This window comes from Mauremys mutica, chromosome 15 (assembly GCF_020497125.1).
Source record: "Mauremys mutica isolate MM-2020 ecotype Southern chromosome 15, ASM2049712v1, whole genome shotgun sequence".
NCBI lineage: Eukaryota > Metazoa > Chordata > Testudines > Geoemydidae > Mauremys > Mauremys mutica.
The window spans coordinates 35,940,935-35,959,264 of record NC_059086.1 but is presented as its reverse complement, the minus strand read 5'-3'; the positions used below and the strand labels follow the sequence as shown (position 1 = coordinate 35,959,264).

General features: G+C 61.6%; 3 protein-coding genes across 4 annotated transcripts; all 3 read right to left on the bottom strand.

The window, feature by feature from the left end:
• Positions 1-3,460: 3,460 nt before the first annotated feature.
• LOC123349780 (lysoplasmalogenase-like) lies at positions 3,461-7,231 on the bottom strand. Of its 2 annotated transcripts, none has more exons than XM_044987954.1 (4): positions 7,204-7,231; positions 6,231-6,354; positions 4,925-5,177; positions 3,461-4,200 (listed from the first exon to the last, which is right to left on the bottom strand). In XM_044987954.1, the coding sequence occupies exons 2-4, from the start codon at positions 6,279-6,281 to the stop codon at positions 3,806-3,808; spliced, it is 699 nt and encodes a 232-aa protein (XP_044843889.1). In that variant the 5' UTR covers positions 6,282-6,354; positions 7,204-7,231; the 3' UTR covers positions 3,461-3,805. The 2 variants fall into 2 exon arrangements, with proteins under 2 accessions (XP_044843889.1, XP_044843888.1); XM_044987953.1 differs by lacking the exon at positions 7,204-7,231 and adding an exon at positions 6,788-7,031.
• Positions 7,232-8,854: 1,623 nt separating this feature from the next.
• On the bottom strand, positions 8,855-12,394 carry LOC123349781 (lysoplasmalogenase-like). Its single transcript, XM_044987955.1, has 4 exons — positions 12,291-12,394; positions 11,734-11,857; positions 10,430-10,682; positions 8,855-9,587 (listed from the first exon to the last, which is right to left on the bottom strand). The coding sequence occupies exons 2-4, from the start codon at positions 11,782-11,784 to the stop codon at positions 9,193-9,195; spliced, it is 699 nt and encodes a 232-aa protein (XP_044843890.1). The 5' UTR covers positions 11,785-11,857; positions 12,291-12,394; the 3' UTR covers positions 8,855-9,192.
• Positions 12,395-14,638: 2,244 nt separating this feature from the next.
• Positions 14,639-17,846, bottom strand: LOC123350382 (lysoplasmalogenase-like). The gene is given in 4 exon segments (XM_044988936.1): positions 14,639-15,088; positions 15,357-15,609; positions 17,688-17,747; positions 17,749-17,846. Coding segments are annotated over 4 exon segments (771 nt in total). The 5' UTR covers positions 17,812-17,846; the 3' UTR covers positions 14,639-14,693.
• Between the last annotated feature and the right edge of the window lie 484 nt (positions 17,847-18,330).

Genomic DNA, 18,330 nt, shown 5'->3' with positions numbered 1-18,330 from the left:
AGCCCCTCCCCCCCACTGCTCTAACCACTAGACCCCACTCCCCTCCCAGAGCTGGGAAATAACCCAGGAGTGCTGGCTCCCAGCCCCCCAACCCCGTCACGCTATCACACTTTCTGTTACAGTTTGGGGCTGGCATCATGAGAAACCAATTTTCGTTCTCACATTCAAAGCTGCCGCTAAGCCAAATATTATTTCCATAACAGCAGCATCCAGAGACCTTGACTGAGATTGGCCCCTCTCTCCCACCATCAGGCCAGTCATGGCACCCCCCACCCATCCTCAAGTGAGCTCAGGGCCTCACCTCTGGGGTGGGGCAGGGGGCTGCTTATATGAGGACCCCTCACCCAGCACATAGACACAACCCCTCTGGGATGGGCCATGGGGGCTGGTTATATGGGGACCCCTTCCCTGGTGCTGGGATGCGGCTGCCTCTGGGGTGGGGCATGGGGCTTAGCCAGCAGCCTGGAACAGCCAGATGTGTAAGGCCCTTTGTTCTCAGTTTCTTTGATTTCATTTCCCCTGGGAATTTATCAGTGTTGTTCATCACCACAACAAAAAAACTGGGTGAAAATCAACGCAAAAAAAAGAGATGAATAATTTTGATCTTGCTGGACGGAAAGACGGGTCGGAGGAAGCACCCAGCAGATCAATGCTTCAAATTCTGTTCCTCGGTGCGGTTTGCTGCCGAACTCAACCAGCACCCAGAACACAACACGTCCTCGCTCAATCGCTGCTCCCCGGTGAAAACTTTTCATCCGAGTCGAGCGTTACTGGTGCAGATTTATACGTGTGCGGGGCGGGCGGGCGCCTCATCGGTACGTTCAGCCGCCTGGCGTGCGCCCCCAGGTGTGTCTGGGGCGGGATCTTCTCTAGACTCAGTTCTGCACGCAGGGCCGACGAGGTGGGGGGGGGGAGCCGGTACAAATTACCGGGGCCTGGCGGTCCGGAAGGGGGCCTGGGGCCCGGCTTCGTTGGCCCTGATTAGCCAGTCCATGCCGGGAGGCCGAAAATTTTTTTTCACCGGGGCCTGAACCCGCTGTCGATGGCCCTGTCTGCACGTCCGCCCGGACTCATGTCTTGGCGTAACCCAGCGCTCTCACGCCGCGTGGTTTGAATTGCTCTAATCAAACACGTTATTTCTTCATCGATCTGCATGCCACAAAAGCAGGAAGGAAATCGGGGCCGGGGGGTGGGGGGCGGGAATGAATACTACTTCTTGTAAAATCCAGGAGTTTTTCATTTACGCTGAAAACGGAGGGGCGTAAGGATGAGGAAGCCCCCACTTTCCGGGCTGGGATTCGGCCAGGGCACTGCACTTTGACCGCCCCCCGTCCGAAAGCCCCCCCACTCCCCGGAGCACAGCTCCCCCCTAGCGGTATCGTAGCCAGCCCGGCCCACTGGGGAAAAGCAGCGTCTCCGGACCCCGGGCTCGGGGCCGTGGCAGATTCGGCCCCCCTTTGAGGGAAGGAGTTTCTGATGCCGGCGGCCGTGTCTGGCCCCAAGCCTGTGTTGGTTTTGGTTCCCGCTCCTCGCCCCATCGCGCCCAGCCAGCCCCGCCCCACGCTCCCCACACTTGTGCTTCCCCCGAAGGCCCAGCCCAGAGATTTACAGAGCAAACCCGGCGACCCTGTGTCTGGTGGTTAGAGCAAGGGGGGGCTGGGAGCCAGGACGCCTGGGTTCTCTCCCTGGCTCGAGGGGGACGGGGTCACTCTCAGGGGCTGTAGAGGGAGGTCATAGGTCGCAAACGTCAACTTCCCCATCAACAGCTGGAGACCCAGGTTGGGGCAATCAACACCCCCCCTTGTCTCTCTAGTATCCCAGCCCCCCCCCCCCCCCGGACCCTGCTGGCACCCGCCCCCCCGGCCCACATTAGACAACACATGACATCAAATCAGCTGTAATTGTGCCCACTGGCACTTAAGCAGGGTCAAAGATCAGGGAAATTACTCCCAGGTCATTAGTTGGGCAGGTTGGCGCTTCTAGACCCTCGGGTCACAGGTCAATGAACCCACATCCAGGACAGCTGGTTCTCGTTGGGCCCGCGGTCAAAGGTCGCTGGGGTCACAGGCGGGTTGGCACTGGTGGGGTCAGAGGTCACGGGCAGGTTGGTCCTGAGGGGGTCAGAGGTCGCTGGGGTCACAGGCAAGTTGACTGATAGGGTCAGAGGTCACCGGAAGGTTGGCTCTGAGGGGGTCAGAGGTCGCTGGGGTCACTGGCAGGATGGTGCTGATGGGGTCAGAGGTGGTCAGCTCCTGGGTAGGCTGGATGTGTGGGTGGGGGGCCAGGGGGAGGTCAAGGGGTTGACCTCTGGGGACGTTACGTTGGCTCTTTCACATGGCACCAGGGCGCTGAGATTTAAGCACAGAGTGGGGAGGGGTCAGGGGAATAAATTCCAGGGCCGCCCCATGGCCGTGGGGTCATAGGTCAGGAGACTGACCTTGTGGTTGGCTCTTGGAGCTGTGGTTTTTTGACATGGGGTCAGAGGTTGGACCTTGGGGGGGGGGTCCATCTCTTGGACAAGTTCTAGGGCACGGGGTCATTACTCAACGAATTAACCTCCTGGCATGGGGGTCAGGGGTCAAGAAGTTGACCTCTGGGGTTGCCTGGTGGGAGGGGTGACTCTTGTGTGGGAGCTCGTAGGCCAAGGGAATCACTTCCAGGTCAGCTCTCGACCAGGGTGACCCCGTTGGCTTGGCCTGGATGGGAGATCGCCGGGTTGGGTTTCCCCGTTGCTCCAGGGTGGAGCCCTGACTGCGTCTCTTTACCCACAATCCCCGGCGCTCTCAGGACCATCTCGCGGGCTGAGAACTGGAGGACGCCGGGATTTCCTCCCCCCCCCCCCCCCAAAGTACAGATAGAAAAACCAACCCAGCCCCCCTCCCACAAAACCAGATCCGGCCTCAAACCCTCCAGCCCCTGAGCTGCCAGGCTGCTGCAACCGGCCACAAGATGGCGCCGTGACACAGGCTTTGCAAGAGGCTCCAACCACCATTCATGAGAGGGCTGGGAGCCAGGACTCCTGGGTTCTCTCCCCGGCTCTGGGGGGGAGATTGGGGGCTGGTGGTTAGAGCGGGGGGCCAGGACTCCTGGGTTCTCTCCCCGGCTCTGGGGGGGAGATTGGGGGCTGGTGGTTAGAGCGGGGGGCCAGGACTCCTGGGTTCTCTCCCCGGCTCTGGGGGGGAGATTGGGGGCTGGTGGTTAGAGCGGGGGGCTGGGAGCCAGAACTCCTGGGTTCTATTCTGGCTCTGGGGCGATGGGGTCAGGCTTCAGGTCCATAGAGGGATGTCAAAGGTCACAGGACTCAACGTCCCACTCAACAGCTGGAGAGGAGTTGGGCCAATAAAAGCTCCCCCAGCCCTTGTCTCTCTCCTGTCCCAGCCGCCCCCTCCCGCCCGGGGCAGCCCCCCGCCCCCCCCCCCCCCCCCCCCCCCCCCCCGGCCCACATCGGACAACGCATGTCACCCAATAAGCTGTAATTGGGCCTGCTGACAAATGAGCAGGGTCAAAGGTCAAAGCAGTTACTTCCAGGTCCTTGGTTGGGCAGGTTGGCACTCCTAGGTCACAGGGTCGTAGGTAAAGGACCCAACACCCAGGACAGCTGCTTCTTGTTGATCCCGGGGTCAGAGGTCAACAGGGTTAGCAGTACATTGGTGCTGATGGGGTCAGAGGTCGCTGGGGTCACTGGCAGGTTGATGCTGAGGGGGTCAGAGGTCATGGGTCACAGGCGGGTTGGCGCTGATGGGGTCAGAGGTCGTGGGTGCCACCTCTTGCTGCCCCCTGGGGTCAGAGGTCACAGGCGCCCGGCTCAGGTCTCCTTCCAGCGGGGGCTGGCGCGGGGGGCCCAGGCTGCGATCAGCCCCTGGGCCGCGTAGTAGCTGCCCATGACCATGAGCCGGGCGTGGGGCACCGGGGCGCAGAAGTGGTCCCAGGCCAGGACCAGGTCGGAGGCCATGAAGAGCAGGGAGCCGGTGGCCACGGCCAGGTGGGGGGGAGGCCGGGCCAGGGCCCGCCAGGCCATGGCCGCCAGCAGCGCACTGTAGCCCCCCACGGCCGGCACGTAGGGGCCCCCCAGGCAGGGCCACAGCGTCGCGTAGGCCCCGGCCCAGCCCAGCGCCAGCAGCAGCAGGAGCCAGGGGCGGGCGGGACGCAGGCCCAGGGCCCAGATGTAGCAGACGTGAGCCAGAGCGAAGGCCGCCATCCCTGCGGGGGAGGGGGGCGTCAGAGAGCCGTGCTCCTCACTCCTGACCTGCAGCCCCCTTCCCCTCCCCCACTGGTGCTCCTCACTCCCAACCTGCAGCCCCCCTCCCCTCCCCCACTGGTGCTCCTCACTCCCAACCTGCAGCCCCCCTCCCCTCCCCCACTGGTGCTCCTCACTCCCAACCCGCAGCCCCCCTCCCCTCCCCCACTGGTGCTCCTCACTCCCAACCCGCAGCCCCCTGGGCACCACCGCCCCTCCCCCACCGGTGCTCCTCACTCCCGACCTGCAGCCCCTCTCCCCTCCCCTCCCCCACCGGTGCTCCTCATTCCCGACCCGCAGCCCCCTGGGCACCACCGCCCCTCCCCCACCGGTTCTCGTCACTCCCGACCCGCAGCCCCCTGGGTGCCACCTCCCCTCCCCCACCGGTGCTCCTCACTCCCAACCCGCAGCCCCCCTGCCCTCCCCCCCACCAGTGCTCCTCACTCCCGACCCGCAGCCCCCTGGGTGCAACCTCCCCTCCCTTATTGGTGCTCCTCACTCCCAACCTGCAGCCCCCTGGGTGCAACCTCCCCATCTCCACCAGTGCTCCTCACTCCGTACCCGTAGCTCCCTGGGTGCCTCCTCCCCTCCCCCACCGGTGCTCCTCATTCCCGACCTGCAGCCCCTGCTAGCCCGGCCCTGGGCTCCCCCCAGCTCTGCCGGTGCCCCTCACTCCTGACTCTGTACCTGGGATAAATAGTTGGGGCCAGACCAGGCAGGCGTCTCCCACGCTGGAGAACATCAGCCCCCAGCAGATCCAGCGGGCGGCCGGGGTCCAGGCACCGTCACCCCAGGCCTGGGCCGTCAGGAACCAGACCAGGCTCAGGACCGGGAGGCTCTTGACGCTGGTGCTGACCCAGCTGGGCTCCGGCAGCCACAGGGCGAAGTACAGGCCGCAGGAGGCCAGGAACGGCAGCAGCTTGAGGAGGCGGCTCTTGGCCTGCAGAGGGGGGTGGAAATGGACATGGCCGGGGCCCGTCTACACTAGGGAGAGCACGGCGCACCCGGCATGGAGACTATTCCTCGGTCCAATCAGGGAGCAGGGAACAATACCATGTGACTCAGACAGCAATGACGTGTCATTTCCCACTGGGGTCAACTCTGAGGACTACTCATGCTCCAAAGCTAATAGACCAATGTGTTAACTCTTAAACCTACCGATGACCCACTCTGTAATAGCGGGCCTGTTAATGGTCATCAGATCAACTCTGACACCTATCGCTACACCAATCTATAATGGACATTGACTATTTCACCATGTTCACTCTAAAACCTACTGATAGCAACTCATTGACAGTGTGGTATCATTATTTTCAGCGTTAACATGGCAAAATAACTGACATATCCATTCTTAGAAATGGGGTTTTGTCAGTTATTTTGCCACGTTAATGCCAAAACCTCACAATAACCTATTTTAACTAACGGTCCTGTTAGTTATTTCGCTGTGTGTTGACTCTGAAAACTACTGACAGCCCACTGAATGTTATTAATGCTGATAACAAGGTGTTATCTCTGAAACCCAATGATAACCCACTGTGTATGGGCCTTGTTAACTATTCCACTAACAAGAGACTTACCAGAAGCACCCAGCTAAATCTACTTATCTCAGGCTGAACCGTGGCCTGGTGGAACTGAGAACTGACTCCCTTTCATCACTGTTTTGTGAACTCTGGACTCTACTGATAACCCAAATGGTGCAGAATTGACATAGAAAGGGCTGGAGGGAAATCCCGCCTTGATGGACCAGCTTTACCAGCTCACAATTCCAGGAGCCGTAACAGCAGCACAACGACACACGGCGGACACTGGGGTTGAGTGGGTTAGAGCAGAGGGGGCTGGGAGCCAGGACTCCTGGGTTCTATCTCCGGCTCTGAGAAAGGAGTGGAGTCTAGTGGCTCAGAGCAGGGTGGGGGAAGGGAAGTGGGTGCCAGGACACCAAGGGTCTACCTCCCCCACTTGGCCCCACTTCGTGCCTCAGTTTTCCCCTCCTTACATCAGCTGCAAACGTCGGGGGGTAGCAGGTGTCCTTCTCCAGAATGTCCATGGTGTGGGGCCGGGGCTCCGGGACGCACCCTGGCTGCTGCTCCCAATTCCAGGCACCCACCTGGACTGAGCTCCTGCAGATTCAACAGAGCCACAAATGGGGGTGTGGGGGAAATTGGTCCCTCCCGCCCCATCCCCACCCAGCGCCAACTGGTAACAGGGAGGCAATGGCAGGGGGAAGAGGAACTGGTGTGTGTGGATGAGGGAGTGAGGAGTGGGGTGCAGCAGTCAGAGCAGTGGGGGCGGGGGCTGGGAGCCAGGACCCCCTGGGTTCTCTCCCGGCTTTGGGAGGGGAGTGGGGTCTAGTGGTTAGAGCAGGGGGGGCTGGGAGCCAGGACTCCTGGGTTCTCTCCCTGGCTCTGGGGAGGGGAGTGGGGGCTAGTGGTTAGACCGGGGGGGGCTGGGAGCCAGGACCCCCTGGGTTCTCTCCCGGCTTTGGGAGGGGAGTGGGGTCTAGTGGGGAGGGGGAGAGGGAGGAGGCAGGGGCATTAGCTAAATCTCTCTCACCGTCCTCTGGCTGCCAGCTGGCCCTGCCACCTGCGTCCTTCCCTCTTCTTACTTGCTGCCTCTACAGCTGGGCGGTTCCCTGGGGCCTTGGCTCTTGAACTGGGAACGGACCCACATCCTGTATCCACAGCCCTCTCCTCCCCCACTCAGCCGGGAAGAGCAGGGCCTGGCGGGGTCTGGATAGAATCCATGGGGGGCTGGGAGCCAGGACGCCTGCATTATCCAGGGAGCCCTCGCCCGGCCCTGAGATGCAGCCCCTCTGGGGTGGGGCACAGGGGCTGGTTTATTCACCCCTCTATAGAGCATCCCCTATTGACATAAGCACAATGGGGGGGGGGAGTGTGTGCAAGGGGGCAGCGACCACAACGACCACCCCATTAAAGCCCCACAGGGATGGGACGTTCCACCGCACCTACCCCCGCGCCTTGGAACTCTCCTGGGTGGCGTCATGAGCTCGGCCTTTGGGTCAGAGGCTCGACATCAGGTCACGGGCTGGAGGGGCCAGGGCAACCCACCGTCAACCGGCTCCCAGGGCCAGGGTGGGGGCAGGTTTCCTGCCCTGGAGACGCTCCGATTGGCAGGACCTCGGCCACCGGGAACCACTTCTGGGTGACGCTCAGGGTTGGCCAAGTCTCCTTGGCCATGGGCCGGCCAAGGTTGTGGGAGAACTTCCGGGTCAAGGGCCCTCTAGTTGGGCGGCCGTGACGGGCGTTGTCATGACCATTGAGGGTCGGTGTCTCCTTGGCCCTGGTTCGGAGTCAGCTGGTCCCACAAGAGCAGCCCCCGGGAGCTCTCCTTGAGGCAGGTCAATGGGGCAACGCCGAGGTCAACGGGGCGCATATGGCGCTCGCCGCTGAATGGGCGACTCGCCGTGGGGCATCGGTCATGGCTGGGGTCGGTCCCTCAGCATGGGGTCGTAGGTCAAACAAACAACTTCCAGGTCAGCTCCTGGGTAGGCTGGATGTGTGGGTGGGGGGCCAGGGGGAGGTCAAGGGGTTGACCTCTGGGGACGTTACGTTGGCTCTTTCACATGGCACCAGGGCGCTGAGATTTAAGCACAGAGTGGGGAGGGGTCAGGGGTCAGGGGAATAAATTCCAGGGCCGCCCCGTGGCCGTGGGGTCATAGGTCAGGAGACTGACCTTGTGGTTGGCTCTTGGAGCTGTGGTTTTTTGACATGGGGTCAGAGGTTGGACCTTGCGGGGGGGGGGGGTGTCTATCTCTTGGACAAGTTCTAGGACAGGGGGTCATTACTCAACGAATTAACCTCCTGGCATGGGGGTCAGGGGTCAAGAAGTTGACCTCTGGGGTTGCCTGGTGGGAGGGGTGACTCTTGTGTGGGAGGTAGTAGGCCAAGGGAATCACTTCCAGGTCAGCTCTCGACCAGGGTGACCCCGTTGGCTTGGCCTGGATGGGAGATCGCCGGGTTGGGTTTCCCCGTTGCTCCAGGGTGGAGCGATGACTGCGTCTCTTTACCCACAATCCCCGGCGCTCTCAGGACCATCTCGCGGGCTGAGAACTGGAGGACGCTGGGATTCCCCCCCCCCCCAAAGTACAGATAGAAAAACCAACCCAGCCCCCCTCCCACAAAACCAGATCCGGCCTCAAACCCTCCACCCCTTGAGCTGCCAGGCTGCTGCAACCGGCCACAAGAGGGCGCCGTGACACAGGCTTTGCAAGAGGCTCCAACCACCATTCATGAGAGGGCTGGGAGCCAGGACTCCTGGGTTCTCTCCCTGGCTCTGGGGAGGGGAGTGGGGGCTGGTGGTTAGAGCAGGGGGGCTGGGAGCCAGGACTCCTGGGTTCTCTCCCCGGCTCTGGGGAGGGGAGTGGAGCCTAGTGGTTAGAGCAGGGGGGCTGGGAGCCAGAACTCCTTATGTTCTATTCTGGCTCTGGGGTCAGGCTTCAGGTCCATAGAGGGATGTCAAAGGTCACAGGACTCAACGTCCCACTCAACAGCTGGAGACAAGTTGGGCCAACAAAAGCTCCCCCAGCCCTTGTCTCTCTCCTGTCCCAGCCGCCACCTCCCGCCGGGGCAGCCCCCCCCGGCCCACATCAGACAACGCATATCTCCAAATAAGCTGTAATTGGGCCTGCTGACAAATGAGCAGGGTCAAAGGTCAAGGCAATTACTTCCAGGTCCTTGGCTGGGCAGGTTGGCACTCCTAGGTCACAGGGTCGTAGGTAAAGGACCCAACACCCAGGTCACCTGGTTCTCGTTGGGCCCGGGGTCAGAGGTCAATAGTACATTGTGCTGATGGGGCCAGAGGTCGCTGGGGTCACTGGCAGGTTGATGCTGAGGGGTCAGAGGTCACTGGGATCACAGGCGGGTTGGCGCTGATGGGGTCAGAGGTCGTGGGTGCCACCTCTTGCTGCCCCCTGGGGTCAGAGGTCACAGGCGCCCGGCTCAGGTCTCCTTCCAGCGGGGGCTGGCGCGGGGGGCCCAGGCTGCGATCAGCCCCTGGGCCGCGTAGTAGCTGCCCATGACCATGAGCCGGGCGTGGGGCACCGGGGCGCAGAAGTGGTCCCAGGCCAGGACCAGGTCAGAGGCCATGAAGAGCAGGGAGCCGGTGGCCACGGCCAGGTGGGGGGGAGGCCGGGCCAGGGCCCGCCAGGCCATGGCCGCCAGCAGGGCACTGTAGCCCCCCACGGCCGGCACGTAGGGGCCCCCCAGGCAGGGCCACAGCGTCGCGTAGGCCCCGGCCCAGCCCAGCGCCAGCAGCAGCAGGAGCCAGGGGCGGGCGGGACGCAGGCCCAGGGCCCAGATGTAGCAGACGTGAGCCAGAGCGAAGGCCACCATCCCTGCGGGGGAGGGGGGCGTCAGAGAGCCGTGCTCCTCACTCCCGACCCGCAGCCCCTTCCCCTCCCCCACTGGTGCTCCTCACTCCCGACCTGCAGCCCCCCTCCCCTCCCCCACGGGTGCTCCTCACTCCCGACCCGCAGCCCCTTCCCCTCCCCCACCGGTGATCCTCACTTCCGACCTGCAGCCCTCTGGGCACCCCCGCCCCGCCCCCACCAGTGCTCCTCACTCCCAACCTGCAGCCCCTCTCCCCTCCCCTCCCCACCGGTGCTCCTCACTCCCGACCCGCAGCCCCCTGGGCACCACCGCCCCTCCCCGACCAGTGGTCCTCACTCCCGACCCGCAGCCCCCTGGGCACCACCGCCCCTCCCCCACCGGTGCTCCTCACTCTGGACCCGCAGCCCCCTGGGAACCACCGCCCCTCCCCCACCGGTTCTCGTCACTCCCGACCCGCAGCCCCCTGGGTGCCACCTCCCCTCCCCCACCGGTGCTCCTCACTCCCAACCCGCAGCCCCCCTGCCCTCCCCCCCCACCAGTGCTCCTCACTCCCGACCCGCAGCCCCCTGGGTGCAACCTCCCCTCCCTTATTGGTGCTCCTCACTCCCAACCTGCAGCCCCCTGGGTGCAACCTCCCCTCCCCCATCGGTGCTCCTCACTCCCGACCTGCAGCCCCCTGGGTGCCACCACCCCTCCCCAACCAGTGCTCCTCACTCCCGACCCGTAGCTCCCTGGGTGCCTCCTCCCCTCCCCCATCAGTGCTCCTCATTCCCGACCTGCAGCCCCTGCTAGCCCGGCCCTGGGCTCCCCCCAGCTCTGCCGGTGCCCCTCACTCCTGACTCTGTACCTGGGATAAATAGTTGGGGCCAGACCAGGCAGGCGTCTCCCACGCTGGAGAACATCAGCCCCCAGCAGATCCAGCGGGCGGCCGGGGTCCAGGCACCGTCACCCCAGGCCTGGGCCGTCAGGAACCAGACCAGGCTCAGGACCGGGAGGCTCTTGACGCTGGTGCTGACCCAGCTGGGCTCCGGCAGCCACAGGGCGAAGTACAGGCCGCAGGAGGCCAGGAACGGCAGCAGCTTGAGGAGGCGGCTCTTGGCCTGCAGAGGGGGGTGGAAATGGACACGGCTGGGGCCCGTCTACACTAGGGTGAGCACGGCGCACCCGGCATGGAGACTATTCCTCGGTCCAATCAGGGAGCAGGGAACAATACCATGTGACTCAGACAGCAATGACGTGTCATTTCCCACTGGGGTCAACTCTGAGGACTACTCATGCTCCAAAGCTAATAGACCAATGTGTTAACTCTTAAACCTACCGATGACCCACTCTGTAATAGCGGGCCTGTTAATGGTCATCATATCAACTCTGACACCTATCGCTACACCAATCTATAATGGACATTGACTATTTCACCATGTTCACTCTGAAACCTACTGATAGCCACTCATTGACAGTGTGGTATCATTATTTTCAGCGTTAACATGGCAAAATAACTGACATCTCCATTCTTAGAAATGGGGTTTTGTCAGTTATTTTGCCACGTTAATGCCAAAACCTCACAATAACCTATTTTAACTAACGGTCCTGTTAGTTATTTCACTGTGTTGACTCTGAAAACTACTGACAGCCCACTGAATGTTATTAATGCTGATAACAAGGTGTTATCTCTGAAACCCAATGATAACCCACTGTGTATGGGCCTTGTTAACTATTCCACTAACAAGAGACTTACCAGAAGCACCCAGCTAAATCTACTTATCTCAGGCTGAACCGTGGCCTGGTGGAACTGAGAACTGACTCCCTTTCATCACTGTTTTGTGAACTCTGGACTCTACTGATAACCCAAATGGTGCAGAATTGACATAGAAAGGGCTGGAGGGAAATCCCGCCTTGATGGACCAGCTTTACCAGCTCACAATTCCAGGAGCCGTAACAGCAGCACAACGACACACGGCGGACACTGGGGTTGAGTGGGTTAGAGCAGAGGGGGCTGGGAGCCAGGACTCCTGGGTTCTATCCCCGGCTCTGAGAAAGGAGTGGAGTCTAGTGGCTCAGAGCAGGGTGGGGGAAGGGAAGTGGGTGCCAGGACACCAAGGGTCTACCTCCCCCACTTGGCCCCACTTTGTGCCTCAGTTTTCCCCTCCTTACATCAGCTGCAAACGTCGGGGGGTAGCAGGTGTCCTTCTCCAGAATGTCCATGGTGTGGGGCCGGGGCTCCGGGACGCACCCTGGCTGCTGCTCCCAATTCCAGGCACCCACCTGGACTGAGCTCCTGCAGATTCAACAGAGCCACAAATGGGGGTGTGGGGGAAATTGGTCCCTCCCGCCCCATCCCCACCCAGCGCCAACTGGTAACAGGGAGGCAATGGCAGGGGGAAGAGGAACTGGTGTGTGTGGATGAGGGAGTGAGGAGTGGGGTGCAGCAGTCAGAGCAGTGGGGGCGGGGGCTGGGAGCCAGGACCCCCTGGGTTCTCTCCCGGCTTTGGGAGGGGAGTGGGGTCTAGTGGTTAGAGCAGGGGGGGCTGGGAGCCAGGACTGCTGGGTTCTCTCCCTGGCTCTGGGGAGGGGAGTGGGGGCTAGTGGTTAGACCGGGGGGGGCTGGGAGCCAGGACCCCCTGGGTTCTCTCCCAGCTTTGGGAGGGGAGTGGGGTCTAGTGGGGAGGGGGAGAGGGAGGAGGCAGGGGCATTAGCTAAATCTCTCTCACCGTCCTCTGGCTGCCAGCTGGCCCTGCCACCTGCGTCCTTCCCTCTTCTCACTTGCTGCCTCTACAGCTGGGCGGCTCCCTGGGGCCTTGGCTCTTGAACTGGGAACGGACCCACATCCTGTATCCACAGCCCTCTCCTCCCCCACTCAGCCGGGAAGAGCAGGGCCTGGCGGGGTCTGGATAGAATCCATGGGGGGCTGAGAGCCAGGACGCCTGCATTATCCAGGGAGCCCTCGCCCGGCCCTGAGATGCAGCCCCTCTGGGGTGGGGCACAGGGACTGGTTTATTCACCCCTCTATAGAGCATCCCCTATTGACATAAGCACAATCAGGGGGGGGGAGTGTGTGCAAGGGGGCAGCGACCTCAACAACCACCCCATTAAAGCCCCACAGGGATGGGACGTTCCACCCCACCTACCCCCGCGCCTTGGAACTCTCCTGGGTGGCGTCATGAGCTCGGCCTTTGGGTCAGAGGCTCGACGTCAGGTCACGGGCTGGAGGGGCCAGGGCAACCCACCGTCAACCCGCTCCCAGGGCCGGGGTGGGGGCAGGTTTCCTGCCCTGGAGCCGCTGCGATTGGCAGGACCTCGGCCACCGGGAACCACTTCTGGGTGACGCTCAGGGTTGGCCAAGTCTCCTTGGCCATGGGCCGGCCAAGGTTGTGGGAGAACTTCCGGGTCAAGGGCCCTCCAGTTGGGCGGCCGTGACTGGCGTTGTCATGACCATTGAGGGTCGGCGTCTCCTTGGCCCTGGTTCGGAGTCAGCTGGTCCCACAAGAGCAGCCCCCGGGAGCTCTCCTTGAGGCAGGTCAATGGGGCAACGCCGAGGTCAACAGGGCGCATATGGCGCTCGCCGCTGAATGGGCGACTCGCCGTGGGGCATCGGTCATGGCTGGGGTCGGTCCCTCAGCATGGGGTCGTAGGTCAAACAAACAACTTCCAGGTCAGCTCCTGGGTAGGCTGGATGTGTGGGTGGGGGGCCAGGGGGAGGTCAAGGGGTTGACCTCTGGGGACGTTACGTTGGCTCTTTCACATGGCACCAGGGCGCTGAGATTTCAGCACAGAGTGGGGAGGGGTCAGGGGTCAGGGGAATAAATTCCAGGGCCGCCCCATGGCCGTGGGGTCATAGGTCAGGAGACTGACCTTGTGGTTGGCTCTTGGAGCTGTGGTTTTCTGACATGGGGTCAGAGGTTGGACCTTGCGGGGGGGGGGTCTATCTCTTGGACAAGTTCTAGGACAGGGGGTCATTACTCAACGAATTAACCTCCTGGCATGGGGATCAGGGGTCAAGAAGTTGACCTCTGGGGTTGCCTGGTGGGAGGGGTGACTCTTGTGTGGGAGGTCGTAGGCCAAGGGAATCACTTCCAGGTCAGCTCTCGACCAGGGTGACCCCGTTGGCTTGGCCTGGATGGGAGATCGCCGGGTCGGGTTGCCCGTTGCTCCAGGGTTGAGCCCTGACTGCGTCTCTTTACCCACAATCCCCGGCGCTCTCAGGACCATCTCGCGGGCTGAGAACTGGAGGACGCCGGGATTTCCCCCCCCCCCCCAAAGTACAGATAGAAAAACCAACCCAGCCCCCTCCCACAAAACCAGATCCGGCCTCAAACCCTCCACCCCCTGAGCTGCCAGGCTGCTGCAACCGGCCACAAGATGGCGCCGTGACACAGGCTTTGCAAGAGGCTCCAACCACCATTCATGAGAGGGCTGGGAGCCAGGACTCCTGGGTTCTCTCCCTGGCTCTGGGGAGGGGAGTGGGGCCTAGTGGTTAGAGCAGGGGGGCTGGGAGCCAGGAGTCCTGGGTTCTCTCCCCGGCTCTGTGGAGGGGAGTGGGGCCTAGTGGTTAGAGCAGGGGGGCTGGGAGCCAGAACTCCTTATGTTCTATTCTGGCTCTGGGGTCAGGCTTCAGGTCCATAGAGGGATGTCAAAGGTCACAGGACTCAACGTCCCACTCAACAGCTGGAGACAAGTTGGGCCAACAAAAGCTCCCCCAGCCCTTGTCTCTCTCCTGTCCCAGCCGCCACCTCCCGCCGGGGCAGCCCCCCCCGGCCCACATCAGACAACGCATATCTCCAAATAAGCTGTAATTGGGCCTGCTGACAAATGAGCAGGGTCAAAGGTCAAGGCAATTACTTCCAGGTCATTGGTTGGGCAGGTTGGCACTCCTAGGTCACAGGGTCGTAGGTAAAGGACCCAACACCCAGGTCAGCTGGTTCTCGTTGGGCCCGGGGTCAGAGGTCAATAGTACATTGTGCTGATGGGGCCAGAGGTCGCTGGGGTCACTGGCAGGTTGATGCTGAGGGGTCAGAGGTTGCTGGGATCACAGATGGGTTGGCGCTGATGGGGTCAGAGGTCGTGGGTGCCCCCTGCCGGCTGCCCCCTGGGGTCAGAGGTCACAGGCGCCCGGCTCAGGTCTCCTTCCAGCGGGGGCTGGCGCGGGGGGCCCAGGCTGCGATCAGCCCCTGGGCCGCGTAGTAGCTGCCCATGACCATGAGCCGGGCGTGGGGCACCGGGGCGCAGAAGTGGTCCCAGGCCAGGACCAGGTCAGAGGCCATGAAGAGCAGGGAGCCGGTGGCCACGGCCAGGTGGGGGGGAGGCCGGGCCAGGGCCCGCCAGGCCATGGCCGCCAGCAGGGCACTGTAGCCCCCCACGGCCGGCACGTAGGGGCCCCCCAGGCAGGGCCACAGCGTCGCGTAGGCCCCGGCCCAGCCCAGCGCCAGCAGCAGCAGGAGCCAGGGGCGGGCGGGACGCAGGCCCAGGGCCCAGATGTAGCAGACGTGAGCCAGAGCGAAGGCCACCATCCCTGCGGGGGAGGGGGGCGTCAGAGAGCCGTGCTCCTCACTCCCGACCCGCAGCCCCCTTCCCCTCCCCCACTGGTGCTCCTCACTCCCGACCTGCAGCCCCCCTCCCTCCCCCACCGGTGCTCCTCACTCCCGACCTGCAGCCCCTGCTAGCCCGGTTAGTGCTCCCCCGGCTCTGCCAGTGCCCCTCACTCCCGACCCGCAGCCCCTGCTAGCCCGGCCCTGGGCTCCCCCCAGCCCTGCCGGTGCCCCTCACTCCTGACTCCGTACCTAGGAGGAATAGTTGGGGCCAGACCAGGCAGGCGTCTCCCACGCTGGAGAACATCAGCCCCCAGCGGACCCGGCGGGCGGCCGGGGTGCAGGCACCGTCACCCCAGGCCTGGGCCGTCAGGAACCAGACCAGGCTCAGGACCGGGAGGCTCTTGACGCCGGCGCTGACCCAGCTGGGCTCCGGCAGCCACAGGGCGAAGTACAGGCCGCAGGAGGCCAGGAACGGCAGCAGCTTGAGGCGGCGGCTCTTGGCCTGCAGAGGGGGGTGGAAATGGACACGGACGGGGCCCGTCTACACTAGGGAGAGCACGGCGCACCCGGCATGGAGACTATTCCTCGGTCCAATCAGGGAGCAGGGAACAATACCATGCGACTCAGACAGCAATGACGTGTCATTTCCCACTCTGAGGACTACTCATGCTCCAAAGCTAATAGACCAACGTGTTAACCCTGAAACCTACTGATCACCCACTCTGTAAGCATAAGCCTGTTAACTGCCATCGTATTAACTGACACCTATCATTACATGAGTCCATAGTAATGTACAGTCTGGCTATTTCACCATGTTCACTCTGAAACCCACCGACACACAAGGGTTGGAAAATGGGGTGTCACTCAGTTTCAGGGTTAACGGGGGAAATAACAGACATATCGATTGTTATAAATTGGGTTTGGACAGTTATTTTGCTATGTTAACTCCAAACCTAACGACAATCTGTTGTAACCAACAATCCTGTTGGTTATTTCACGGTGTTAACACTGAAAACTACTGACTGCCTGCTGAATACAATCAATGCGGATCACTAGCTCCCCTATTGATAACCCAGTGCCCAGTGACTCACCTAACATTGGCTAGTTCATCGTTTAGCAGCCAGGCCTCTGACTCACCACCTCTCCCAGGCTTCACTATCATTCGTCGCTGGGTCCAGTGTTCAATTGTTTAAAACTTATACTGTCTCCGTCTGTCACGGCTTTTGTCTGGTGAAATAAGTTTCCCTGGAACGGAACCCCTCTACTGACGTTCATTTTTAGGGGGAAATTGGATTCACTTAACATCGTTTGGCATAAAGTCGCATTTCTCAGGAATGCATCGACCCCGTTAAGTGAGGAGTTACTGTCTACAGCCTTTTAATGATTGGAACTGGAAACGTAACTCCCTTTTTACGACACTTTCGTGAACTCTGGAACCTACTGATAACCCAAATGAGACCAGCCTTATTAACTATTTCACCACCAAGATACCCTAGCTAAATCGACTCAGCTCATCTGCTGGCACCTTCTCCCAGTGGGGCTGGGAAGTGGCACCTTCCCCCCACCCATTCACCTCAATGAAGTGTTAACTCTGAAACCTACGGCTCTCATGTAACACATCGTTCTTGGTAATTCAGCTGCCAGAGCAAATCACAGCAACATCCCGCTACGGCTGCCCTATCCCCGACCCCATTCCTGATCCAGCCCCTTTCCTGGCACTAAGCTACTGCCGGCATCACTTCAACCACAGCTTTCCAGTTTCAAAGCCGAGCAAGCTTTTCCCCAGGAATTTCCAGTTGAACCCGGGCACTACACCAACCCTAAAACATCCACCCAGCCAAAGTAAAAACTGGGCCCAGGCCCACTCACCCGAGCAGGTGTTCATTCTGAAACCTACCAATTGCACAATTTAACAACCATTCCACCGTTTAGCAGGAAGACCAAATTAAAGCCGCTTGGTCAAAGGGCGAAGTTCTGCTCCTATTGATGCTAAAGTACCAGCTTTAATTTTGAAACCTCCTGATTGTGCAGCTGGCCCTAGACCCTTGGTAACTATTTAAGCACCAGGTGACTGGGCAGGAAGAGGCAGGTAACTTTGCTCCTAATTGTCCCTCAAGTCTGCCATGCGCGTGCCGCATTCACACCAACAGGGCGTTAACTCTGAAACCTACTGATATCGTGCCCTCAAGGTCACCCACGCCCTCACTGCGATCAGGGCTATCCGCGCTGATCCTGCTACCAGCCCCACTTCCCTTCCCCTCTGGGGCCAGCAGCGCCCCCAACTCAGGCGGGCTATGCGAATTGAAGTGGAAACAGCTGCAGGGAAATCCCGCCTCGATTTACCGGCTCACAGTCCCAGGAGCCGTAACAGCAGCACAACGACACACGGAGGGCACTGGGGTTCAGTGCAGGGGGGCGGGGCTAGGAGCCAGGACTCCTGGGTTCTCTCCCCAGCTCTGGGAGAGGAGTGGGGCCCAGTGGCTTAGGAGGGCTGGGGGAAGGGAACTGGGAGCCAGGCCACTGAGAGTCTCTCCCCCCCCCCACTCGTCCCTGTTTTGTGCCTCAGTTTCCCCCCCTTACATCAGCTGCAATGTCCCGGCGGTAGCGGGCGTCCGTCTCGAGAATGTCCATGGTGCAGGGCCAGCGGCTCCGGGACGCACCCTGGCTGCTGCTTCCAACTCCAGGCACCCGCCTGGACTTTCATCTCCCGTAGGTTCAACAGAGCCAGAGATAAGACCGGGGGGGGTGGGGGGGCGGCCGGAAGAGACAAAATCGATTTCTCCCGCCTCATCTCCGCCCAGCACCAGCTGATAACAGGGAGGCAGCTGCTGGGAGGAGCGGGGCTCGGGGGGCTGGAAGCCCGGGCTCCTGGGTGTGATCCCCGGGGCTGCCCCCCCCCAGCGTGCTGCCTCCCACTCCCCCCTGTAGCAAGAGGAGCCCCTGAGAGACAAACCCTTGTCAGAGGCCCAGTACGAGGCCTGAACTAAAGTAATGGGCAAGATTTTGCTCACATAACGCAAAGCGAAGCTGCGAGCAAGGCCGGCCCTGCTCCCAGCCGCCGGCGAGGGCTGAGGCTGCGAAAACAGACGGACCCGAAAGGTCCCGGACCCCCGAGATCAGGGGGGGGGTCGCAGCCTCGCACACGCCACACACATAACAAGGACCAGGCTGAGCCAGCCCATGAACCAACACGTCCGAGGTGAGAGGCGGCACCGTGCGACGT

What these genes read in the sequence shown, in the direction of transcription:
- LOC123349780 (XM_044987954.1), bottom strand. Translation starts at nt 6,281, where the DNA reads ATGGACATTCTGGAGAAGGACACCTGCTACCCCCCGACGTTTGCAGCT. An exon ending in CCCCGACGTTTGCAGCTGAT is followed by an intron (nt 5,178 to 6,230) that starts GTAAGGAGGGGA and finishes CCCCCTCTGCAG; the next exon opens with GCCAAGAGCCGCCTCCTCAA. An exon ending in GCCCCAACTATTTATCCCAG is followed by an intron (nt 4,201 to 4,924) that starts GTACAGAGTCAG and finishes CCTCCCCCGCAG; the next exon opens with GGATGGCGGCCTTCGCTCTG.
- LOC123349781 (XM_044987955.1), bottom strand. Translation starts at nt 11,784, where the DNA reads ATGGACATTCTGGAGAAGGACACCTGCTACCCCCCGACGTTTGCAGCT. An exon ending in CCCCGACGTTTGCAGCTGAT is followed by an intron (nt 10,683 to 11,733) that starts GTAAGGAGGGGA and finishes CCCCCTCTGCAG; the next exon opens with GCCAAGAGCCGCCTCCTCAA. An exon ending in GCCCCAACTATTTATCCCAG is followed by an intron (nt 9,588 to 10,429) that starts GTACAGAGTCAG and finishes CCTCCCCCGCAG; the next exon opens with GGATGGTGGCCTTCGCTCTG.